Source organism: Rhizophagus irregularis, chromosome 11 (genome assembly GCF_026210795.1).
Source record: "Rhizophagus irregularis chromosome 11, complete sequence".
Lineage (NCBI taxonomy): Eukaryota > Fungi > Glomeromycota > Glomeromycetes > Glomerales > Glomeraceae > Rhizophagus > Rhizophagus irregularis.
The window spans coordinates 1,232,746-1,257,254 of record NC_089439.1 but is presented as its reverse complement, the minus strand read 5'-3'; the positions used below and the strand labels follow the sequence as shown (position 1 = coordinate 1,257,254).

The window sequence follows — 24,509 nt, the reverse complement described above, 5'->3', positions numbered from 1 at the left end:
TGGCATATTAATTTATGGTAAGTATAGTTGTATGGTTTACTAATGTTGATTATTGACTAATCAGATGTAAAACCAATAGGGAGTGAAATTAAAATATTTAGCACCGATTTGACGTATGATGGCCTATACCATTGCAATCTAATATCGAAAGTATTGCTCCTGACTGAAAATGCGAATTTTTTGAACATAATCACTGTAGTATCGACCCTATATTCATTGTTGGTAAGAACTTTACTTCATAAATCTTTAAACTGTAACTCCACAGTTTATTCTCATTTTTTATTCTCATCTTTTATTTATTTACGTTAGGAACGGGTAAAATCCACGATCAATACCATAATCTCATCCCATTTACCAACTGGATCTTCATTAAACCACCATTCATATTGTCGAAAGTCAAATTCATCCCCTAAAAAAATATGTGTACTGATAGCATAGTTTAGTTAAGTGGTATTGTCAATGACAATTGGATAATTATGTTCATTAGTTGATATATGTACTGTATACTGAATGTATTTCCATTATCAAACAAGAATTTTACAATGCTAAATAAAGCAATATTCACAAGATATTATTAGATCAATATATCGTATCTTAATTGTTTACTTTCATATATGAACACTTCGCTACCGCAAAGTAATTTATTGTTAGACTGCTCGTTTTAGATGAAGTGAAGAGTCTGATCAAAACAATTATTACTATAGACAAAAAGACTGTTTTTATTTTACAAAGAAAGGTAACTTTTTATGCCAGGACATTTATGTTTTTCAGTCAGAGACTGCTCAAAGAGCAAAATAAGAAGTAAAAAATTTTTGATTTCGTAGTTCATAGTTTCGAATACATGGATTTAACTATCATGAACTTTTTATTTACCACAGTTACAGATTACATGATACTGTGAACCCAGTTCAATTTTTATTTTAAGATGACCAGAGGATATAAAGTAAAAATTTGTTCAATAATAGGATGATAAAAGTGTATCATATGAATAGAGACGGAACCTGGGATGTTTATGAACTAGAAATAGACTGTCTCCTCACTGATTCCTTCATAGATGATAAAAAGACACGAAATGAAATCACTGGATTTCGAAGTGCGAACGAGGTGTTGGATATCAGCCAATGAGTTTTTACACTGATCGCATTTATGTATCTTTTTTCATTAATGTTCTGCATGTTCCCATACCAACACAAAACCTTAGGCGCATGGTCCTATTAATATTGCCATACTCTTATTCTCGAAAAGGATTCTGGTGTGGGAGTGGATAGAAACCTAATCTATTTTATATTCTGCATGATGATTAAAATCGTTTCTCATGTTCACAACTCTTGAAACATAATCTATATTCTATACTGTAAAATTGGCTGATTTCAGCTGCTCACTTCTACAAGGGGATAAAGTTTCCACTAGTCGACGTGGCACAATTCCCTACGTGAATCCTAAATTTTTTTATGGTATTTGTGATTTCTAACATATATAGTTTGGCATTAGTGTTCTGGGAATTGACGAGCTGTTCATCGCCCTTTGATTATGAAACAAAAAAAAATGATTACGAAATCATACTCGAAATTAATGATGGTAAAAGAGAGAATCCTATGCTAAGTACAAATAGTAAATTTGTTGCACTTTATCAAAGTGAATATAAAAATAATGCGAAATTATGCTTTTGGAATTGCATCTAAATATCTAACTTTATTAATCAATTAAACAGAATGTTGGAAATGTGAACCTGATAAAAGACCAGATATTTGCGAAGTGATTTCAGTCCTTAATGGTATTGATCCCATTAAGTCTGAAAACAATAAACTGCAGACGAACTTTAATCCCAAAGAAAACGAGAAAGGTGCATCGACAGAAGAATTTGAAGAGACATGTCCAATTATGATATAAATTCCAGTAAATATAGTCATTTGTAATGATTACCAAATGATTTTGTGATTTTCATATTATTAGAGTAACGGTTAACAGTATTTAGTAAAATACGATATCTGTCTTTTTTCTTCTAATTCCTTTCATTTTTTTACTTCGTATTTTTGTACTCAAAAAAAAAAATATAGATTTCTTTACTATTTATTGACAACAAATAATGAGTAATAGAATTCAACTGATTCCTAGTTATATACCGATGGTTATTTGTAATATGCATCACATCAAAGTGATAAATTCGAAATTGAAAACCAAAACATAGTTTATGATTGAGATGGGTTACTTTTATATTTCAAACACTAACTTCAGATTTTTTTCTATCAATCTATCATTAATAAAGATCCTAATATGCGAATAATTTTTATTATAATATTTTTCACAAGAATTATCGTATACAATAATCCAAATATGAATCAGATTTTTTACTAAATTGCGACAATGTGCTATTTAAGAGATATAATATTTAAAAGGAAATTCGTCATCCATGTGTAGAAAATTGGAATCCCAAAGGGAATTGCTTCACAAATACGAACTTGCATGTAGACTATTGTTAGCCAGTTCCACTAAGTTATATTGATACGTTCTATGCCCCTTTATTCTTCGAAATTCTATAGGAGAAATTTTCTTCGTCCTGAGGATATTTTTAAAACATGCTTTCTGGTACATCTACAGTAGATGTAATTATAAATAAAAATAAGTAAAATAAGTATAGTTAAATACATACTATAAACACATAGTGCAATAACATGGCTTTAGCTAAAAATCTCTGTACCATACTATTACACATCATTGGGTTCCAGCGAAGTAACACTTAAAAGATATAATGGTTGTATAAAATACATATCCTATTTTTTTGATTGCATCTGCTTATTAATGTTTATTCAAATGAATATTTCTATAAATAATGATGATAAATGAGTATTCCTTCAAGATACATTATATATGATGTGATTATACTTACCATTTTGTTGATGCGGATAAGCATTAATTCGCAATCCATAAAAGATGAACATAAACACTTAGGCAATGATCACGCTTAAATGACGAAATCCTATAATTCAAAATAACATCATTAATTCAATAATTCATTTCACTTCCTTTTAACAAATAGGTTTAGATTTCTAGTGAATACATGATGTATTATTATTATTATATTTTATAAAAATAATGTACTTTTTTTCTCTCTTTCTTTTTAAATTCTATATTTAATTCATTTTTTATCTTCAAATATTAAATTAACACATGATCCAGTGGTTAAAGGTATTAATAATAACCCTTACTTAAAGAAAAGATTTAATATATTTAATAAAATAATTTTGTTAGTTTTTAATCATAATATTTCTAATTTTAATATATATATATTGATTTAGTTTTATATAAAATTTCCTCTTATTAATTATTATATACAACAATGTAAAGGTTAAAGTCAAAAAAATTCGAAATATTGTAATTTGTTCATTAATGAATGTATAAATTCTTTTGAATCATCTCATTTAAATGAAATTCAATTTATAAATTTTCCCAATAATGAAATTTTTGTATTTTTCCTAAAAAAATTTCCTAATTTTTAATTTTTAGGAATTCTACACTATTCTATGCTAAAAAAATTTCCTAATTCAATATAAAAATTAGGAAATTTTTTTATGAGATTTTTTTTAATGGTACAAAGTTACATCATCTGATTTCTCAATTCATTTCAATAGACTACTTCATAATTGATTGATCAGCATTTTTGATCACACGTTTTATTGGTTGGTGTAACCCGATCAGACGTATATGGTGTACCAGCAAAACTAGGCCAGTTCATAATTGATTGAACGGGATATTTGGTCAGTTGCACTAAAAATTCAGACCAATAAATTTAACTGTAGAATGATCAACTGACCATTCAACGTGAACCACCAAAAACATAGGTTGTTTTGGTCGAGTAGACAAAAATACTGACAAAAATAAACAAAACCATAACTATTGGTTGCCTTATGTTTATCAATCAAACCAACTCAAAATTGAACTTTGATCATGAGATTAGTGTAACATGACTAAAAAGCTGATCAAACTAGCCTACTGTTGGTCCATTGAAGTAGCCTAATGTTATTTGCTAAATCAAATTACCAGCGACCATGATATTGAATGACATATTTAGTTAGTTGTAATAGTTTCTCTAAATGTTTTAAATATGGAAAGACAAAAAAAGGACTAAGCATGATGGTACTATTTTTTTTACAAGTTGTACTTCAAGTTAAGAATGTTAAATTTTGAACAAGAAGCATTAAAGATAAAATATTAGATACTAAACATGAAAATTTAATTCTACAACTGTGCTAAGCTGAGAGAAATTTTAAATACATATATTGAGTTTAACGTATGCTGTATGTTATAAATATTGATATTAATTTTAAAAATTTAATACGATAGGTACGATACTAATATTTAACTTCAAAACAAAAAAATCTACGACAAGGAGATCTAGTTGGTTTCGAAATCTTTTATGGGAGTTTGGGAGTTCAAATTTACTGAAATCAAAACAGTGGTAACATGGTGCCAAAATCAAATAATCGAGTTAAAAGGACATAATGAGATATTTAAGGAAAATCAGGTTATATATTTGGTCCAAATTTTTTGAATAATTTATAATAATATGGTTTAATAGTTTTATGTTTCTCTTTTTTTTGTAAGGGCGACTTCAGGAGCTGATATTATAATTATCGGTAGAAAAATCAATCATATCAAGCAATAATTACTGGTGCAAGAATAAAGTGATTAGGTTGTTCAAATTCATATTCACCAATTATAGATAGAACTTACTTTATCAGTTATTGGATGTTATTCCAAAATTATTATTATTAAGAAAGTTCTTAGTGAAGATGTTTGTAAAAATAATGTCTTTCCTAATAATATAACTCGTTGTAAATATGCTCTTGAAATATTTACTTCACCAAATTATTTCACGTTACGACGTTTCTACTTTCCACAAATAACACAATAATAATGATCAGTAATAATTCATTATTTAGGAAATTTATAGTTTTAATAGGACCCCGAACAATATATAAATAGGTCATAGGAAATTGGCAAAATTTTACTATTAGCTCTACGCATTTTTTCAGGGCCGGAATTATGATAATGTCAGTCAGTTACTAAATAAAGTAATATATTTCTTACCAACGTTATCAAAATTTATCTAAAAAAGGAAAGATTTTCATGATTATTTTAGCCTATTCTACGCGTTATTTCTTGTTACCTATTTCAGTATTGCTCGGGGTCCTGTTTTAATACTATATTAAATTAGTAATAAAAATTTGTCTCATCCATCTCGGAACCTTTACGGTAAATTTCATCAACAAAAAATTATAACGGAACGGAAAATTCTGATTAGCATATAGTACGCTGACCAAGCGACAAAAAAATGATACTTTCCTTAATTCAATCACAAGCTATTTTATAATTAGGTCTCGCGATATTGTAATTGATAAATTTAATCGAATCTACATACATTCTGAATCTCACGTGACAATAAATTTCGCTATTTATAATTTGTGAAACTCTTACTTCTAAAAATTTTCTTCCAATTAATAAAATGTCCTGATAAATAATTTATAGGACGTGAGGGACGTTATACCGTTATTTAAAAAGATCAAATAACGTACAAGGCGGGAAAACCCTTTTGTTGAGGTAAGGTACAGTAGGAAACGTGAATGTAGAATATTTATTTTTACTAATTACTCAAACTGCATTTTTTTTAACCATTTTTCAAGTTGCAGTGATTCTGTTTTCAATAGCTCAATTTTTACGGGCAAACGTTAAACCAAAAGACTTGTCATAATTACAATAATAGATATTCTCGTTAAAATAATTGGAAAGTGAGTCCAATATTATTCTCCTTGATAAACTTCATTTGTGATTCTCACCGCGAAGAGGTTATGAATTTGCGACGCCCAAATTATTCATACTTGAACTTGAGACATTTACAATTTTGGCATGGAATGACGAGTGACAATTCATCATTTAGAAAATGTGACCATATCGGCCCAACACTTCATTACGCAAATTGTGAGAGTTTACGTAAGTTAAGAAGAAATTTTTTATTCTGAATTCATATTGTTGTATTAACAAAAAATTTGTTATATTGATTAATATAGACTAATACCTGTAAAACTAATCAACCGCTTTGGAAGGAATTTAGTCACGATTGAATATCTAGATGAGAGTATGATTATATTTAAAATCTTCCTACCCTTTACGCTAATCCTCTTACCCTAATTCCCTTCCTTAATTAATCTTTTTTCAATTTCTTTAAAGAAACTTATTTACAACCTAAATCAACTGTCATTTTATTCTGATTAAATTTATTAATAGTTGAGAATATTGTCATTCTTAATGTATTTAATTTGATTTTATGATCAACATAATCCTTGTCCATGCATAATTCAAAAAAATTTTTATATCAAAGAACGTGATACTGTAGATATTGATGTATTTAATCAAATGTTTGGTCATATTTTTTAAATGGTTATATTTTCTAAAATCTTTTTCATAGTTTTGTTATGGTGATGATCAAAATGAAGGTGAAAAGGAAGAGAAGGATTAGTTGCTACAACTATCGTCATTCTATGTTCAGTATAACCCTTTCCATTAAAAGAGAAATTTGCAGCGTTAGATGGTTGAGAAGTAATGTAATAATCTGTATACCGATTAATCTCACAACATTTTTAGTTATTATTATGTTATTGTCATGAGATTATAATATACTTTCAAGCGAAAGTTCTTATTAAGAAACTATCAGGAGGTTCCTACTGTGTAAACAATTTAGATTAACGTCCAACTACTGTTCGAGAAACTTGTTGTGAAAATTAGCAATAACGAGCGATGCAGGAATTCATTTTGTCTGAAAGGTACTAATATTACTCTATAAATACGTCTATCAATATGACTTGTTACAAAGGTCAAGACTGAAGTAAGTTATATTTTCTGATATGTGCGTTTTGTTTGAACAAATAGGGGCGTCAAAATTAGTGAAGCAATTAATGAACGATATATATTATCTTTTATTATAGTGTTCAGCACTAAATTTTCTCTGTTGTTCATAGGGGAGCCAGTTAAAAAAGTCTTGATAGGAATTGAATAAATAGCGCACAAAGTAGGAAAAACCCTCTTGAGGTATAAAGTTAACTAGGACATTTACTCAAACAACAATTTAATGGTTACAGCATTTTCACAACTATTTTATTTTAATAGCTTTATTTTACGGATGAAGGCGAACGTTAACCAAGAAACTTACCGCGATTTTATTCGTAAAATATTTTTGGAAATGAGTCATATGCGGCAATGGTTCAAATATTGATTTGAACGTTTATACACATTTTAGTATAAAATAATCTGGAAGTTATAACGATCCTACACTTTACTACGCAATTTATAGGAGCTTACGTAAGTTGAAGGGATTTTTTTGCTTTTGAATTCACGTTAAGGTATTAAAAATTTTTTGAACCCTCTAGGGCTTACATTGATTTGATGATAAAGAAATAGAAAATTTACTCAATTTCAAACCAGCTCCTATTTACACTTATTATATACTCATTTAAAACATCACTATATAGTCTTGCTATTAGGCCATTACCTTTTCCTAATCTATCCACTTATTGCAATAATCCACTTAGTCCTCTTTATCCTTACCCTCACCCTAGTCATATCACGATTTTTCTACTGAAATAAATTTGTTAATCAAAAATCGTAGTCTCAGCTGATGCGACAGCCTTTCTCTGAAAAATTTTTCATAGTTTGTTTCTCCATTCTCTAATAACATCGTGGATTACGTGGATTAATGTTATTTATTACTCTTGAAGAAAAAAACACTTATAAAAATTTATTCAAACGCGTTTACGAAATTGATAACTAAACGTGTTTGTAAGATTGATTATGAAATTTCTTGAAGAAAAACACATTTGTAAAAATTCAAAAATTCATCTAAACGAGTGAAAAGAAATTGGTTGATAAAGTCCCTTTAGGAAAAAAGCGTTTATAAAATATCCCTTCACTATATTGTGCACTTCTTTCTTTTAATTGTGCATACACTTTAATTTCAATTTCACACTTTCACGCAATAGTCGAGATGGTGATAGCTGATAGCCTAATAGTAATGAAAATTTATGGATCAAAGTAAAAGAATTTAGCAGACATTTAGTTATTATATCTCATAATGGTGAATAGAACTTATTTTGGGCTTTGATGGGTACAGATGTACCACTAAGAAGATATACACCCATTCTTATCTCGAATAGATAGTTAAAGCCTCCTCTTCTCTTATTGTTTAATTAGTGGATTTAGGGCTATGTAGACCTAGTACCAAATCCTTTTTAAGGTCCCTACCGATTTTTCTTAACAAGGGCCGGAGTTTATTCGTTCATAGATGACAAATTCAAATAAGAAAAGAAATAAAGAAATAGAAAAGAATCTCCTCAAAAATCAAAATAAGAATTCTAAGAAAATTTTTTAAAATAATATCTATTATTATCCTTTCTCTAACAAAAAGAGCATTGATAAAAAACAAGTTGAAAAAGAAGAGGAAAGCGCAGAATTATTAGGTTATACAGAGACCCAGCAAGAGATTCGTCAAATTTTTCGAGATGAAGTGTCAGTTTAATGCTGAGCCATTTGCAATTTACTACGAGACGTCTGGTTCAAGCGAGAAAATATGTTAATGATATCCTGATGGGTAAAGTTTGTCCCAGTCGGCGGGGTATATGGTGAATGTATTATCAAGTCCTTATTGCGTCTAATGAATTAGAACAATTAAGATGATGATGCCTAAATTTATCAATCTTTCAAGTTTTCATTTATGAAAGATTTAGAATTAATTATTTTAATAATAAACGGACGCGACATCCCGATCAAAGTTACACAATTAAGAATATTCGCACCTAAGAACTTGATACTATAGGAATTGATTTTTAATCAAACGTTTATTTATTGTAAATCAAAAAAGTGTTTCGTTGAAAAATTTTCATTTCCGCACATTAAAACTCAGAATAACGATATATTGGAAAATCATTCAGTTGAATAATATCGTTATATCAAATTATACTGATATTTGTATGTTCTCTCATATAGTGGTATATCAAGGTCTGGCTGTAGACGAAATGAAAATGCTAAAAGAGTGATTTACATATATAAGATTATTCCAAATTTAAATCTGGGATATTACACATAATTTTATCAATGTATCAACATAGAAAAATTTTTTTATTTTTATTTTTCTTATCATGTATATATAGTAGTCCAAAATAATTAGATTCATTTAATTTTAAAATAAGTTGAATCCTCATTTATGTTTATAAATTTAAATCTTATCAAAATTCATGAAATTTTTCGTAATAAAATGATTATTCTATAAGAATTTTCTAAAAATAACAGATTTATTAATTGAAAATTTATACATTTTTGGAGAAAGCTTGTTGTTGCGCGTAAATAAAGTATTATGATCATTATTTAATATGATCAATACCAGATAAGAAAGACTTGATTTAGCTAATTGTTAAGATCAAAAAAAAAATTGAATACCTAATATAAAAAGAAATCTACAAAATTATAAGAATCTTGGAATAATAGAAAAAGAATAAACTATAAAATAAATGAATAATTAAAATTCTACAATAAATCTAATATATACTATAAGTACCGTCGAAATATAAACACGCTTACAGTACTGCTACAGACTACATCGTGCCACTAAAATGATATCTAATTTAAATGTTGTTAAAAATCAAATCTTTGCTGATGAAGTTTCTAAGTAATTTCCTATTCATGTATATTTATAAGTTGTATGAATTGTATGATTGTTTATTTCTTTATCTCTTCTAATTCTTTTGTCGTCCAGATAGGTTTATAAAATAAACGAATGGATGACAAAGACGTTTTTTAAAAAAGATATAGTTAATATAACAAACTGAGTATCACAAAGAGATAAAAGAGAAAAAGCTTACTATTATAGAGTATGGCAGACGCAATCCAAATCATCTCGATCGACCACATTCGATCACATTTGGTTTTTAAATTAGACACTGATTTAAGCAATCCTTGATGTATTTGTTAAGAGTACGCCCATTCTTCCATCATCGTCCGTCGCGTATACACCTCCTGACTTTACTAATTTTTGATCTATAAATTGATGCTTGCTTAACTTGACGGATGTAATAACTCACAACCAAAATATTGAAATTGCGCTCCCTAGTTGTTCAAAACGCATATACCAGAAGATACAACCTCTTCAATATTGACTTTTGTAACAAGCCGTATTGATAGACGCATTTGATGGAGTATCATTTGTACCTCTAAGACATCATAATGAATTCCTTCATTGCTCGTTACTGTTAATTTCTGCAACAAGTTCTCAAACAGCATTTAGACGGTCATTTAAATTGATTATACAGTAGGGCCCCTCCTGATTGTTTCTTAATTGGGACTTTTGTTAAATGCATTATGATATATTTTTAATCGCTTTAATATCGTAATAATAACTAAAATTGTTGAACTGGAAGTAAGATCAATTGTTGTACAGATCATTACATTACTGTTCATCCATCTAACGCTGTAGATTCTTTTAATGGAAGGAGTTGTGTTGAACATAGAATCATTAAAGTGACGATAGTTGTAACAACTAATCCTTCTCCTCTTTTCACCATCTTGATCTTCACTATCTTTACAAAAACTATGGAGAAGATTTTTAGCAAATATGAATATATGAATAATATAAATAAACGTTTGATTAAATAAATCAATACCTGCAGTATCAAGTTCTTTGGTATAAAAATTTTTTGGATTATGCATGATCAGGATGGAACGTCCATTTTATCATTAGAATCATTCTGAATGTTTCATAAAATAAATTCTTCAAGAAAACTTGAAAGAAAATTGATTCAATTAAACATCAACATAACCTAAGTGTTTTTACAGATTTTGAATGTGTAAGTTTTTGATGAGCGGTTGATAGTATTCACCATCAAATCAATATAAGCCCTAGAGGATTCAAAACTTTCAACTCGCGTAATAGATCTATAATAATAAAGTGCAGGTTCGTTACGACTGCATACCAAAATTGTAAATGTCCGAAGCTGCGGTATAAATGCCATTAATATCATGTACTTGCATTTGAATTGAAATTAAATCATTACCTAATGAAATGTATCAAGGGAAATCATACAATTTATGAATTAGCTCATTTTTTCCAATAATTTTAAATTACAATTTCCTAGGTTTGAGCCCGTAACGCTACTGAAATAGTTGTAGTCATAAGTTAATTTTATTGTTACCTACCTCAGGTTTTGCGCTATTTATTCTATTAAAGTGGCGATATTACATTTCTCGTATATAAAATTGCTTGCCAGAACTTTTTATAGCCCCTCTATCGAAACAACAGATTTCTGAGAAATGGCGAATACAGTGGATGCCGCTTATTTATATACAAAGTTTTTGTGAAACTTGGGAAACTATAATAGGTAAGTCGCGGATGGACGATCATTCAACAGTCAACAAGTTATAGATTCATAATTACCAAAACATGGATGAAGGATGAATAGGGGGTTCTACTAGGTCTGAGTCTTGGTCTATAAGGCTTCAAGTTGGGATATTGATAATTCTGAACAGGAGCATGCTGGTAACTGGGAGTCCTCTTGTAGGTTTCCATCGTGCTAGTTAGCTCTAAGGCCACCTTTGGTGATCGAGAAAAATATTACAAATATTATAGATTCATAATGGCTTTATATAATAACTCCATTAGAATAAATAATTCATTTAAATTATTTAAATTGAAAAGAGCATTTTATTTATATAAAAAACAAGAGTTGTTCTATATCGAATTGTATCTTACTTATGAACTTTAAAACAAGAAATTTAATTACATATTATTATTGTCTGTAATAGTAACTAGGTTGTAATAGTTTTGCATTTCCAAGGTATTATTTTGTAATCTTTGTAAAGACTAAAGACCCAATTACATCTAAATTCGCTGAAAGTAAGCACTAAGATTGCAGTGAGCGGTAGCTCGTATGGTAGCGCTTACATTCGCTTGCTAGATAATTAACGTCATAGTCACGGAAGTGACACAGAGGTTTAGGTCAAAAACTGTAACCAAAGACTGCAAATTTAAGTAGGGTGGAATATCACGTGTGTAAAAAATTTATTGATGCAAACTTTATTTAGCTTAATATCATTTATATCAGCAAAAAACGCAAACATATTATTAAATATGGAAATTTCTTATAATAAATTATTACATTAAATTTGAGTTATAAAATCGTATAAATTTAAATATAAATCGATCATAAATTAGTATAGAATAATATAAATTTCAACGATAAAAAAATGTCTACAAAAAATTGCCAAAAATAGAATGACAAAAACATCACACTAAAACAATGCAATACTAACGATACGAAAGTTGCGAATTCTCAATGTCCCTAGTTATTTAAAATATGCTTTCGAATAGCTATTATAAACCTAAATTTTTATGTTTAAAACAAGATGTATTAAATTCTTTTCTATGAAATAAAAACAAGACAAAAACAGCAACCGGTTGACTACCTATACGGAACGCATTCGACTCAAAATTTGACAATTACAATCATTTCACTGATAACCGTTTCTGACAGGTAATCTCACCGATTTATTCAATAATTTTATAATAAATAATAAATACACAGTATCATATTTTTATTCTTTCGAATGAAAAAAAAAATTTTTTCTTTTTCTAATATTGTTCTAAATTATTTGTTATTAATATGTACAGTACATAGTCCCAAATTTTATTGTTATATTTTTATTATTTTTAGCCGAATAAAAGAGGAAAAAAATTCAATAAAATAGGCAATATTAATATTACTCGTTTCTAGAATCCAATGGTGATTTTCCCTATATTCCCTATGAGCACCAAATTATATGTAAAATAGCTTATTCGAAAGCTGAAAATCTGTAGATTTTATCAATGGTAAATTAAAATGGTATTTAATGCAGTATTTTTTTTTTATAATTAAGCTTATAATAATAATATTTTTAGATTAAAACTTTTTATAACTAATTTAAAATTAATGTGTATTTCTTTGCATAAAAGTCAAAAAAAAAAAATTTTAATTTATACTTTTCTATTTGTCTTGATAATATTTGAGAAATTTTCAATGACTTTGTATTCATTATAAATTCACAAATTTCAAATTATATTTTTCTTCAAAAATCAACACTTGTAGTTAATTTTCTCAAGAAGTAAAAAAGCATTATGATCATGAAAGATGTCAGAATGTAGCCCTGATATTCAAGATTATTTTGCATTTTAAATGATAAAAATTGGCCTTATTTTGAGCGAACTACACGCATTTTTGTAATTTGAATAATTTTTTAGCTTTTTTACTATATACCGAAATTGAGGAATTTTGAAGAGTAAATTTCTCATCATTCTACCATAAATGTTTCTATACTGCTGATTTTTTGGTATCAACTTTTTTACATTATTCTTAACAATATTTGAATGTTTTTAATTTAAATTCAATATTCAAATGCTTTATAATTTTAATTTATTTTTTTATTATATTTTTCTGTTCAAAGTAAATATTTACAGCGAAATTTTTCAAAAAATAATGAAGCAATTATAACTTTAAAAGATATCATAATATAGATCTTGATCATGGGTTTATTATTTGAGCGTATAATACGCATTTATCCCATGTTTACTAATGGTCGCCCGTGATTTTTCATAGTGATATTTTTATAATCATGAAAATATTAATATTAAACGCGGATAATAAAATAAGCTTTTTATAAATTATTTTCATCACAGGACGTTAGTCTCCAGGGGATAAAACAGTTGCGCCGTGAAAATTAATGATATCCACGGATTCCCATGAAATAACTATTACATAAATGATGGTCGAAAAAAAAAATTCCTTGCAATAATATTAAGCAAACACACAATAATAATAACTAAAAAGGAGTTATACAGTATATAACTGAGGTCTGAGGTATAGTTTTTTACCCAACCAAAATTTATGCACTTTATTATTAACTCTTTCTATGCATTCTATTTATTTATTTATTTGTTACAGATATAGTGTGTAACAAATATCATGATGTGTTAAAATCTAGAAATGAATACGACGAATCTGGAAGGTTACACACCCACTGTTTATTGGGAATATTATGTCTCATTTTATATTAAAATAGAAATAATTTGCCAAATGTGACAAATGTTAGATTAAGTTCACGTGTAGATGTGTCTAACTGTCACTAACCACGTGATATGTGATATACATATTTAGAGTGAATTATAAAAATGGATAAGTGTAATAATCGATTATAGCGATCGGGACATAATTGCAGAATTCTAAAAAGAACATTCCTATTTTTTCTACCTTTTTAATAACCATCAGGGTGTCTCCATATTCCATATTTAAGAACCCAAATTTTACATTGAAAATTTTTTTTTTTATTGTTATTACTCAAAAATCTCATTTAAATTTCAAGAAATATTCTCTTTTTAATAAACTTACAAAAACTTACTCAAAAACATCTAAGTATGCAAGCTAGGCCGTAATGTCTATTCAAGAATCACTCATTTTGTCAGCTGCTAAATTTACCAAAAACATATTGATTAACAGAATAACAATTAATATTAATAATACTCAATCAAGGAATACATTACATCATGGAAGAAGTGTTCTTGGAATTGGAAATAAATTAATTACTCCATTGCCCGTGATGATTAATCGCAGAGAAACGGAATCTATGTAAGTAACAAGTTTGATATTTTTTAATATTAAATTGTTTAAATAGTCAACATACCTTTTGGTTTTTACAGTAAACTCGAATCGACTATCAAAAAGGCTTATGGAATTGTTACTTATGAAATTGATGATAGGTGTGAGGATAGCTTACCATTACTTCTTATTGTAGGTCGGAAGGTAAGTCTTTATTTTTTGACTTTCGTATTTTGAAGATCTTTGCCAAATATATTCTATGGGCAGGAAAAAATAACCATGTTTATTTCTTTATTAGATATCAATCATCGGAAAAAACAAATGGTTTGTCTTTATTGGCTATGAAACAGATCCTGATTTTCCAGATGAAAGATCTATAAATGAATATTTGAAAGAAAATGGAAATACAGGGTCAAATACTTTGGATTTTAAAGCACATTCGACGACCATTGACGGATCAATAAATGATGGGTAATTATTATTATAGTACAATAATTTCATTTAATGCCTTATGCTTTTTTAATTAAAAAAATTATAATACATATTGTACATAAATAGGAATAACGCACAACTCAACATTTGTATCCGCCCTTGGGGGTTATTAGATAGACTTTTTTCTTGACGGACTTTTTATTTTCAAAATATATTTATTTTATGTACACAGTGTATTTTTAATAATTACTTTGATTCTAAATTTTAAAGATTTAAATAGAGAACATACAGAATTGTTTTTTTTATAAAAAAAATTCAGTTTTTTAAAATAAAATAGGGTTCTTTTTTTTATTTATTTAATAATGTTGAACTTCCACTTCAAAATCAAAAAAAATCAATGTTTTTTAAAAAGTTTAGAGAACAGTTTTCGGTTTATTAATTAAAGTGTAATTTTATTTTTTAGTGGTATAGCAAATTCATTTATGTTCATGTACTACATATTCAATATTCATTACAGCTGTAATTTTCTATCAGCACTATTTAAGATAATCTATTAGTAACTATGGCCTGAGAAATCGTGGGAGTTATCAAAAGAAATTTGCAACTTTAAACGTAAAAGGTAAAAAAAAAGATTTCACTAATTATTAAATATAATAAAATTCATTTAGCATTACACTTGATAAAAAAATGACTTTATTAATACCGTTACGTTAGCAATGAAAATGATTTACGTTTCCAGTAAGTTATGGATGAATTTGATATTCTTTAATAAAATGGGAATTTTATTTTAATGGGGTCAATTAATTTCTTTATGTAAAGCATTTGTTTAATTAATTTTATACTTTTATTTTAGTAAATGTTAGCGGTAAGGTATTAAATATTTCATCCAATGAACTTTTATTTAATTATATAGTAAGTGTAAAAGTTACGTTTAGATTAAGAAAATAAGTGCATTAATTAATTTGTAACTGGATTAAATACTGTTTAAATCAACATTATGAAATTTAACATAATATTAATATATAAAATGTCATGTGAATCATACGCAAACTTATTATAAACGCAAAATTATATGTTAAACCGATTCGATTAATCTTATTAGAAATAAAAATTACTCCAAATTCGGTAAAATCTTTAAATTTCCTGTTTTTGTGAAAATGAAATTGTCCTGTAAAATTCACATAATAAAGATGAGGACTGCTTTCCATTTTTGATTTAATAATTTCTCTTTTCGTAAAATCAAAGTTGTTGGTTATCATCAAAAATTCAAGCTTTTTTGTTATTTAATTATATGATAGTTACTAATAAATATGATTATGATAAATAATTCTCATTTTGAAAAAAAAAGTAAAAGAAAATTTCAATTGAAAACTTACAGCGTATTTGGTTTTTTTTAAAATAAAAGAAAACTTTTGCAGCAAAAGGACTTTTAATATATATAGTACATAGTACGTAACTAAATAAAAATCTAGTATGGAATTTGAGGACATATTGTTTTAGGATGGCCACAATATTGTGAGAAATATAGAGATGTACAGTACGTGAAGAATATTCTAAATGTTTTAATTTAATTATAATTTTTATCTTTTATTCTTCTTTTTGCAAAAGAAAGATCTCAATATTTTATTTTAATTACATTTACATTAAAATTTATGATTAATTTTAATCTTGAAAAATCTTTAGCCCTTATAGCCTCTCGGTTACAATCAGTACTTGAGAACAACCAACTATTTAGTAGATTTGATCCAATGATTTTTTCCACAATTTTACGAGTTTTGGACAGATAAGCATTATCAACTCAACTTATGCTAAAGACGTAAAATTATCACTAGAATGAATCAAAGAAATATCGACAAACGATATATCTTTTCAAGAATGACAAGAACTGGACTATGTCATCGGTCATCCTCAATTATCAATGTTGAGATAAGTGCTTGGTATTTCAATAAATAATTGAAATTATTTATTTATAATATGGAACGAAGTTATTATTCATATAATTTAATTAAAAGGTGGATTTATTCGTTTAGGAGATAAATAATTTGTATTACATAATGGTTATAAAATATAAAGTAGTACAATATATATAAAAAAAACTACAAAATAATAAATAAAAAAATTTAAAATATCGTTATAATCGAATAAATCGGGAAAATGATTATCTGGGAATGCGAAGTTCTTGGAAATATCTTAATTTTAACGTAAAATTTCTTGTAAAATGTAAAGAAAAAAAAATCTACTAAGGATATTGATTGTTAAGATTGAAAGTAGCGAAATGGCCCATGGATAGGTTGTTCGTGATCGACCCATAATTGGTGGCTCATGCTTTATAGCCACCAATGGATCTTTTAATACTCTTGGCTTAATATTGAATGCTCTTCTTTAAAATCTCTAGTGTTTTATTTTTAAAAGCCAATTTTATTTTATATCAGCGCCCGCATCCTAGGATAGCTCTTTGACAAATACTACATGGGTTAAGTTATGATAATTTGATGAAAGTGTTTCAAGATGAGAAACCTCAATATTGTCTGTTTGAGTCTACCAGCCATATTGGAAATATAGAGAGTTTCATCCTTCACTCCTATAGATCGAGGTTAAAAGCGGAAAAAGCATTAAACCGAAATGTCATTAATAATTGAAACGAAAACTTCAAAATTAGCTGTAAATTGACACGCCTATCTTGATGTAATGTTATTTAAACAATTAATTCACTTATTTAACAAAAATATTTAAAAATTAAATCAGATAATTATTCAATTGAGAATGAAAAAATAGGAAGTTCTGTTATTAAATTTAATAATTGTTTAAAAATTCTAAATCATCTAGTTTAATTTTCGGTTTCCAGATTACTTGAAATGGTATGTAGTTGAATAAATACTTGTACATATTTGAATTTATAAATTATTTTTCATGCACTTTTGAAATATTAGATAGAAAAGAAGTTCACAAAATGTCACGGATGCTTATTCCGACTGATGTTTCTATGCCCAAGCACATGTGCCGCTCATCAGTTTTTATACTCAGCAAAACCTCAACACTCGATTGCCTGATTAGTTATAGAGTACGCGCCACAAAAAATGATACTTTCCTCTAATTCAATCACGCGATATTGTTTGTATATCTGCTTTAGTCAAGGTTGAATGAAAATTTCATTATTATTAGATTTAATAATGTTCCAATCACCGACTTTCTCTATAAAGCGGCCAAAGTTTATATTATTCATTTACAGGCTGATAAAAAAAAACTTTCGGGACTTTGGTTATCTAGTCTACATAAAAATATCTTACTCTGAGAGAGAAAAAAATATAAATCTTTAAAATTAATTGTTAGTCTGAATCTCACGTGACAATAAATTTCGCTATTTATAATTTGTGAAACTCGCATTGCATTTTATTTCTAAAAAAATTTTCTTTCAAAATGTCCTGATAAATAATTTATAGGACGTGAAGGAACGTTATACCGTTACTTAAAAAGACGAAATAACGTACAAGACAACAAAACCCTTTTGTTGTTGAGGTAAGGTACAGTAGGAAACGTGAATGCAGAATATTTATTTTTACTAATTACTCAAACTGCATTTTTTTTTTTTAACATTTTCAAGTTGCAGTGATTCTATTTTCAGTAACTCAACTTTTACGGGCAAACGTTAAACCAAAAACTTGTCGTAATTATAATAATAAAAATTATTCTCGTTAAAATAATTGGAAAGTGGGTCCAATATCATTTTCCTTGATACACTTCATTTGTGATTCTCACCGCGAAGAGATTATGAATTTGCGACGCCCAAATTTATTCATACTTGAACTTGAGATATTACAATTTTGGCATGGAATGACAAGTGACAAATTCATCATTTAGAAAATGTTACCATATCGGTTAAGGATGGTCATCGGTCCTACCGGTCCTACTCGGTCCTGGACCGGTCGGTCCCAGGACTTGTAGGACCGGACCGCGGTCTTGCATTTTTTTGTGGCGCAGTAGGACCGGTCCTGAGGACCGACCAGTCCTCATACCGGTCTTCATATAATAAATGATTTTTATATTGAATAAACCTATTAATCTGACAAAGGTCTTCATAAAATAATATAAAGACCGGCCATTTCCAAACCAATAAATAATAACAATCACTCTTCCCACTTGTAGAGTTGCTTGTCAAAACGCTGAAACTCCGAAACTCCAAAAAAGCGTTTAAGCGGAATATCTCATCATCCAGTGATCATAAAAGGATGAAACCACCACCATTCGAATCGTCTCAGCGAGACGCGTCGAATGGTGACTAAATCATGTTTCTAGGATCGATAGATAGTCGGTAATTATTGAATTTATTATCAAATAGTTTTGCTGACGTAATTTTTTTTTTATCAATTCTAAAATCATGATTTTGATACCATTCGACATGCCGCAGCGAGACGATTCGAATGGTGGTAAAATCATCCTTTTATAATCACTGGATAGCGAGATATTGTGTTTTGAAGTATTTTTTCTCAAAGCTTTAAATTTTGCATGACGTTGTGATGATATCCAGGTGATTTGTAAAAAAAAAAATTTATATTAAAAACCATCCCAATTAGTGTTCATTTATAAAACAAGGCTATTCCTAATAAAGTTAGGGAAGAAAATCTTTTTTTATTTGCAAAAAAAAGAAAAAAGACCGATCGGTCTTAAAAAGACTGCGGTCCTTAAAAAGACCGACGGTCTTATCATATGTGATACAGGACCGAAAGACCGCGGTCCTACACTAAGACGGACCAGTCCGTCTTTTTATGGTGTAGGACCGTAGGACCGCGGTCTTCTAGGACCGATGACCATCTTTAATATCGGTCCAACACTTCATTACGCAAATTGTGAGAGTTTACGTAAGTTAAGAAGAAATTTTTTATTTTGAGTTCATGTTTATAGTATTAAGTATTAACAAAAATTTTGTTAATTGATTAGTATTAAAGCGTTGAGACTAATACCTGTAAAACTGATCAACCGCCTTGAAGATTACCAAGAATTTATTCCCGATTGAATATCTTTAACGTCCCTAACCTCTTGTAAATTGATCTTTTTTCAATTTTTTAAGAATTTTTTTCTTACAAGAGAAAATTATCTAAAATAAACTGACATTTTATTCCGACTATTGTCATTCTGAATGTACTTAATTTGATTTTATGTTTAACATAATAATTCCTTCACAGAGTGGTGTAATAGTCTGTACGATGATTTGGCTCAATTGACTCAAATTATTTTTTGGTCAGATATGAAATTCAAAGTTCCAGACTTACAACATGTGATCATAAGTTATTACATTCCATTATATTATGTTCTTATTAAAATATTGCAATTAAGTATAAATACTAGAAATATTAAATATTGAGACAACATGCACTCGGTAATCAAGTAGGTTATGTAATAATTATAGGAATATACGTGACGGAGAAAGTTATATGATGATGCTGATGGGGATGATGGGGATGATGATGATTATTATGATGATATGATAAATTATACGAAGAACAACTTATAGAAAATGATTTCTCAGAACTAAGTGTACTATTAGTATAGTATGCACTCTTAAAGATACGCTAAGGATTACCGGTCGTTGGTGATCGTTGATTGTGATTACTACCTTTACAACTTTATTGATGAATTATGGCCGTCTTATTGACTTTAAATCCTAAATTAATATTAGAGTAGTAGGTTATTTTTCTCTTTACAGGATATCATTCATTTGCTATATATTAACGTTATTTTTTTTAAAAAAAAACAGCCTTTGTTATCCATTCATTTGTCGTCAAACAAATCGACGAACCTATCTAAACAATGAAAGGGATAAAGAATCATAAATAATAAGATCATTTTGCGGGTAAGTTATTTTAATCCTGTATATAACTATATGATCATATAACTTATATATATAATATATCTGAATAGAAGTTACTTTAAATCTCAAGAAATTGTTTCGTTACTTCTATTGAAATTTTTTTTTAAACAATAATGTTTTTTAGCCATTGAGTAATATCACAAGATGTTGAGCAATGGGCATGTAGATGAGGTTTATGAAATTGATAAATCAGAATTCAAGTATAAACAGGTAAAAAATAATGGATACCTCAAGTTTAATTAGATAAGTAATGTACAGTCACGTCCGAAAGTGACGCCCGATTTAAAATTAATGCCAAAAATGGCAAAACTTTATTGATTTTCATTAAAATTCACATAAAAAATAATTACTAAAAATGGTTAATAATGTGTTGGCCCTCCCCTTGCTTCTAGTACTGCATTTATTCTTTGTGGCATTGAAGCAACAACCTCTTCAAAAATGGAGCAATCCAAATTTTCCCATTCTTCACTTAGTGCAACTTTAAGTTCATCCACAGTTCTTGGAAAGACTTTACAACTCTGGATATTGTCCTTTAACTGCTTCCAGATGTTTTCTATTGGATTTAGATCGGGAGAATTTGCCGGCCAATCAATAACCACAATTTTATTCTTCTTCAACCAATCCTTGGTTATTTTCACGGTATGTATGGGTGCATTATCCTGTTGAAAAATTGCAGCCCTTCCTGTTAACTCATGAACTGTATGCTGAAATGGATACAGATATGAATTTAGGATTCTAATATAAGTATTTGAATTGATTTTTTCATTTCCTTCTTTATTTTCATCACAAAAAATTAATGGCCCTTTTATCCCTCCTGCAAAACATCCCCAAACCATGACTGATTTTCGACCACTTTTAAAGATAGGTGTCAAGCATTCAGTGTTAAACCTTTCCCCTGTGTGTCTCCAAACTCTTATTTGTCGTGACTGCTTGCCAATCTCAACACTTGATTCATCTGAGAAAATAACTTGTGCCCAATCATAAGCTGTTTTTTCTTTATATTTCTCACACCAACTAATACGAGCTAATGCATGCTTTTCTGAGATAAAAGGTTTTTTTGCAGCAACATGGGAATAAATTCCAACACTATGTAATGCTCTTTTAGCAGTTGTAAGGCTGCAATTTAAATCTAATGTATTAATGACTTCATGTAAAGGTTCGCATCGATCTTGTGTAACTTTGTTTATGAGTGCATTTTTCTCATTATTATTGAGAGCAGGTGGACGCCCCGATCTAGGTAAATTTTCAGTTTTCCCTGTCTTCTTGTATCTGTCAATAATTCTTCTTATTGTGGTGGGGTCACGACCCATTTTTCTTGCTATTTGTGCAGGGTTAAAATTCTCCATATATGCTAGTATTTTTCCTTTATCTTGAGAAGTTAACTCAGTTCTATGTGACATTATTTTTTTAACTTTGCAACGCGTTTATTAGGTTATGAAATTGTGAGAAAAACATTTAAAAATAAAAAAAAGGGGGTATAAATAATGTAAATTTTGTGTATCGTAACACCGTACAAAATCGGGCGTCACTTTCGGACCCGACTGTACGTATACAAAAAATATTTTTAAAATTAAAAATATGAAATTTAGCGATTTTTATTTACAGTTTGTGTACCATTGTGACACGTGAAATATTAACCGTATTGTCTAATACCTACCATCATGATATCATCACATGATGATATTTAGATCATCACATAATTTCTCAATTAAATAGTTTAAAACTTAGAATTATGTTTAATATGTTTATAGAGTTCCATAGACAATGAGTGTTTGGAAATAATAAAACTATCTAGATTTTTTAAAGTTTTATAGTAACAAAAGCATATGGGTAGAGTAGGATCCAAATATACGATGTTCTTATTTTAAGTTCAATGATTATATTTTAAGTTCAATAATTATATCATTATATCGGTTATTTTTATTGTCAATGTTGAAATCGATCTTTTTATATTTCTAGTGAAGTGAAAATTGAAATTTTTAAAAATAAGACTCGAAAACTTGTAAACTATCTTTTTTCAATAAAAGATAAAAAAAAAAGTAAGTAAAACAATTTTTCATTTAAATTTGTCATTTATTATTTTTAGTTAAGTCTTTCACGTATTTTGGATAATAATATTTCGAAAATTTTATGTATGATATCACTAAAAATCTACTATTTCTAACTTGCTTGAATCATTCGTGGACGAATAAATCAAAGAAACCTACTATATTACTTATTCTATTCTTAATTAATTTACCGATTTGAAAGAATTATCATATTGATCATAATTTAATAAAAATTAAGTTTATACAGTCTTTCAAACTATAAAACTTAATAAATGTATTTACACCGACTAAACTTCTTTAAGTTCTTTTGTTTAATTAACTTTAATTAGTATTCTTGTGACGCAAAAGTATTTATAATAATAACTAGTCTTTTTTATCATAAAAAAAAATTTTTTAAAGGGAAAAGTATTACTAAATTGTTTATTTCGCTAATTTTTTTGTATATATATACAATCAAATAATACTGTCCCCTTGATTCAATAGTTGAAAGTAGACCATACGTATCGTATTATAATTCGATAGATTCATTGACAAACAAAAAGCCAACCTCTCTGTTAATCCATACTTATCGTTACCCTCTACTATTACAAAGTATTAGAATCATATCTAATAACGTGTAAAAAAAATTGCTTATTAATCTAAATTTCTATTTTTAAATTTTTTTTGTATACCTACATTATCTACAGTATTTTCTTACTGAAGGTCTTCCATAATTTCCTGAATTCCAATTCGTCAAATTCACAATAAACCTCATCTATTTTCTTTACCTGATGCCTCGAGATATTACATACCTAACAGTCAACAGAATTGACTAAGAAGGATTAATAATTATATATTATGTCTAAAAAAAAAAGTTCAATAAAAGTAAATCTTTGTTAATAAACCACCAATTTCTTGAGATTCAAAGTAACTTCGTCCTTCCACAAAAATCGCGCTAAATTATTATACTATTACCACTGTTTCCTTTTTGTATAGTCTCCATTTAACTTTAACGGTATAAGGTTGCATTTCCTGATTTTCTCAATTCATTTCAATGTTATTTGTTAAATCAAATTACCAGCGACCATGATATTGAATGACATATTTAATTTTAATTAGTTGTAATAGTTTTACTTTAAATGTTTTAAGTAGAAGCAAAAAAAGGACTAAGCGATAATCTTTATAAAAGTCCATAAAATATTGGTACTATTTTTTTTTACGAGTTGTATTTCAAATATAAAGAATGTAGTAGTATTTTCTGTGTAAAATTCAGTTTTTAAAGCTTATCATACAGATTGATATCATTTGCGTTTATTGTATCATTATCAATTATCAATCCAAAATTTTCTAACCTTAAATTTTGAACAAGACACATTAAAGGTGCTGAGCTGAGACATTTTAAATACATATATTGAGTTTTAAAGTATATTTTAAAAATAATACATAAATAACCTAATTTATAAAAATTATTGTAGTATTTTCCTTTGAATTGTGTAATATTATAATCGTCCTATAAATAAC

General features: G+C 28.0%; 4 protein-coding genes across 4 annotated transcripts; all 4 read left to right on the top strand.

Annotated features, from left to right (window-relative positions):
- Positions 1 to 1,451: 1,451 nt before the first annotated feature.
- Positions 1,452 to 1,890, top strand: OCT59_002820 (uncharacterized protein; the record flags this gene model as incomplete). The annotated part of the gene is made up of 2 exons (XM_025327425.2): positions 1,452 to 1,635; positions 1,712 to 1,890. The coding sequence occupies 2 exons, from the start codon at positions 1,452 to 1,454 to the stop codon at positions 1,888 to 1,890; spliced, it is 363 nt and encodes a 120-aa protein (XP_025171383.2).
- Positions 1,891 to 4,414: 2,524 nt separating this feature from the next.
- Positions 4,415 to 5,730, top strand: OCT59_002819 (uncharacterized protein; the record flags this gene model as incomplete). The annotated part of the gene is made up of 4 exons (XM_066145201.1): positions 4,415 to 4,522; positions 4,721 to 4,875; positions 5,560 to 5,598; positions 5,682 to 5,730. The coding sequence occupies 4 exons, from the start codon at positions 4,415 to 4,417 to the stop codon at positions 5,728 to 5,730; spliced, it is 351 nt and encodes a 116-aa protein (XP_065995945.1).
- A 740-nt stretch (positions 5,731 to 6,470) lies between these two features.
- OCT59_002818 (uncharacterized protein) lies at positions 6,471 to 7,438 on the top strand (the record flags this gene model as incomplete). The annotated part of the gene is made up of 7 exons (XM_066145200.1): positions 6,471 to 6,491; positions 6,869 to 6,880; positions 6,981 to 7,002; positions 7,056 to 7,083; positions 7,162 to 7,254; positions 7,346 to 7,353; positions 7,422 to 7,438. 7 exons carry the CDS (start codon positions 6,471 to 6,473, stop codon positions 7,436 to 7,438), a joined length of 201 nt encoding a protein of 66 aa, XP_065995944.1.
- A 7,061-nt stretch (positions 7,439 to 14,499) lies between these two features.
- On the top strand, positions 14,500 to 15,285 carry OCT59_002817 (uncharacterized protein; the record flags this gene model as incomplete). The annotated part of the gene is made up of 4 exons (XM_025330658.2): positions 14,500 to 14,693; positions 14,765 to 14,867; positions 14,962 to 15,134; positions 15,222 to 15,285. 4 exons carry the CDS (start codon positions 14,500 to 14,502, stop codon positions 15,283 to 15,285), a joined length of 534 nt encoding a protein of 177 aa, XP_025171381.1.
- Between the last annotated feature and the right edge of the window lie 9,224 nt (positions 15,286 to 24,509).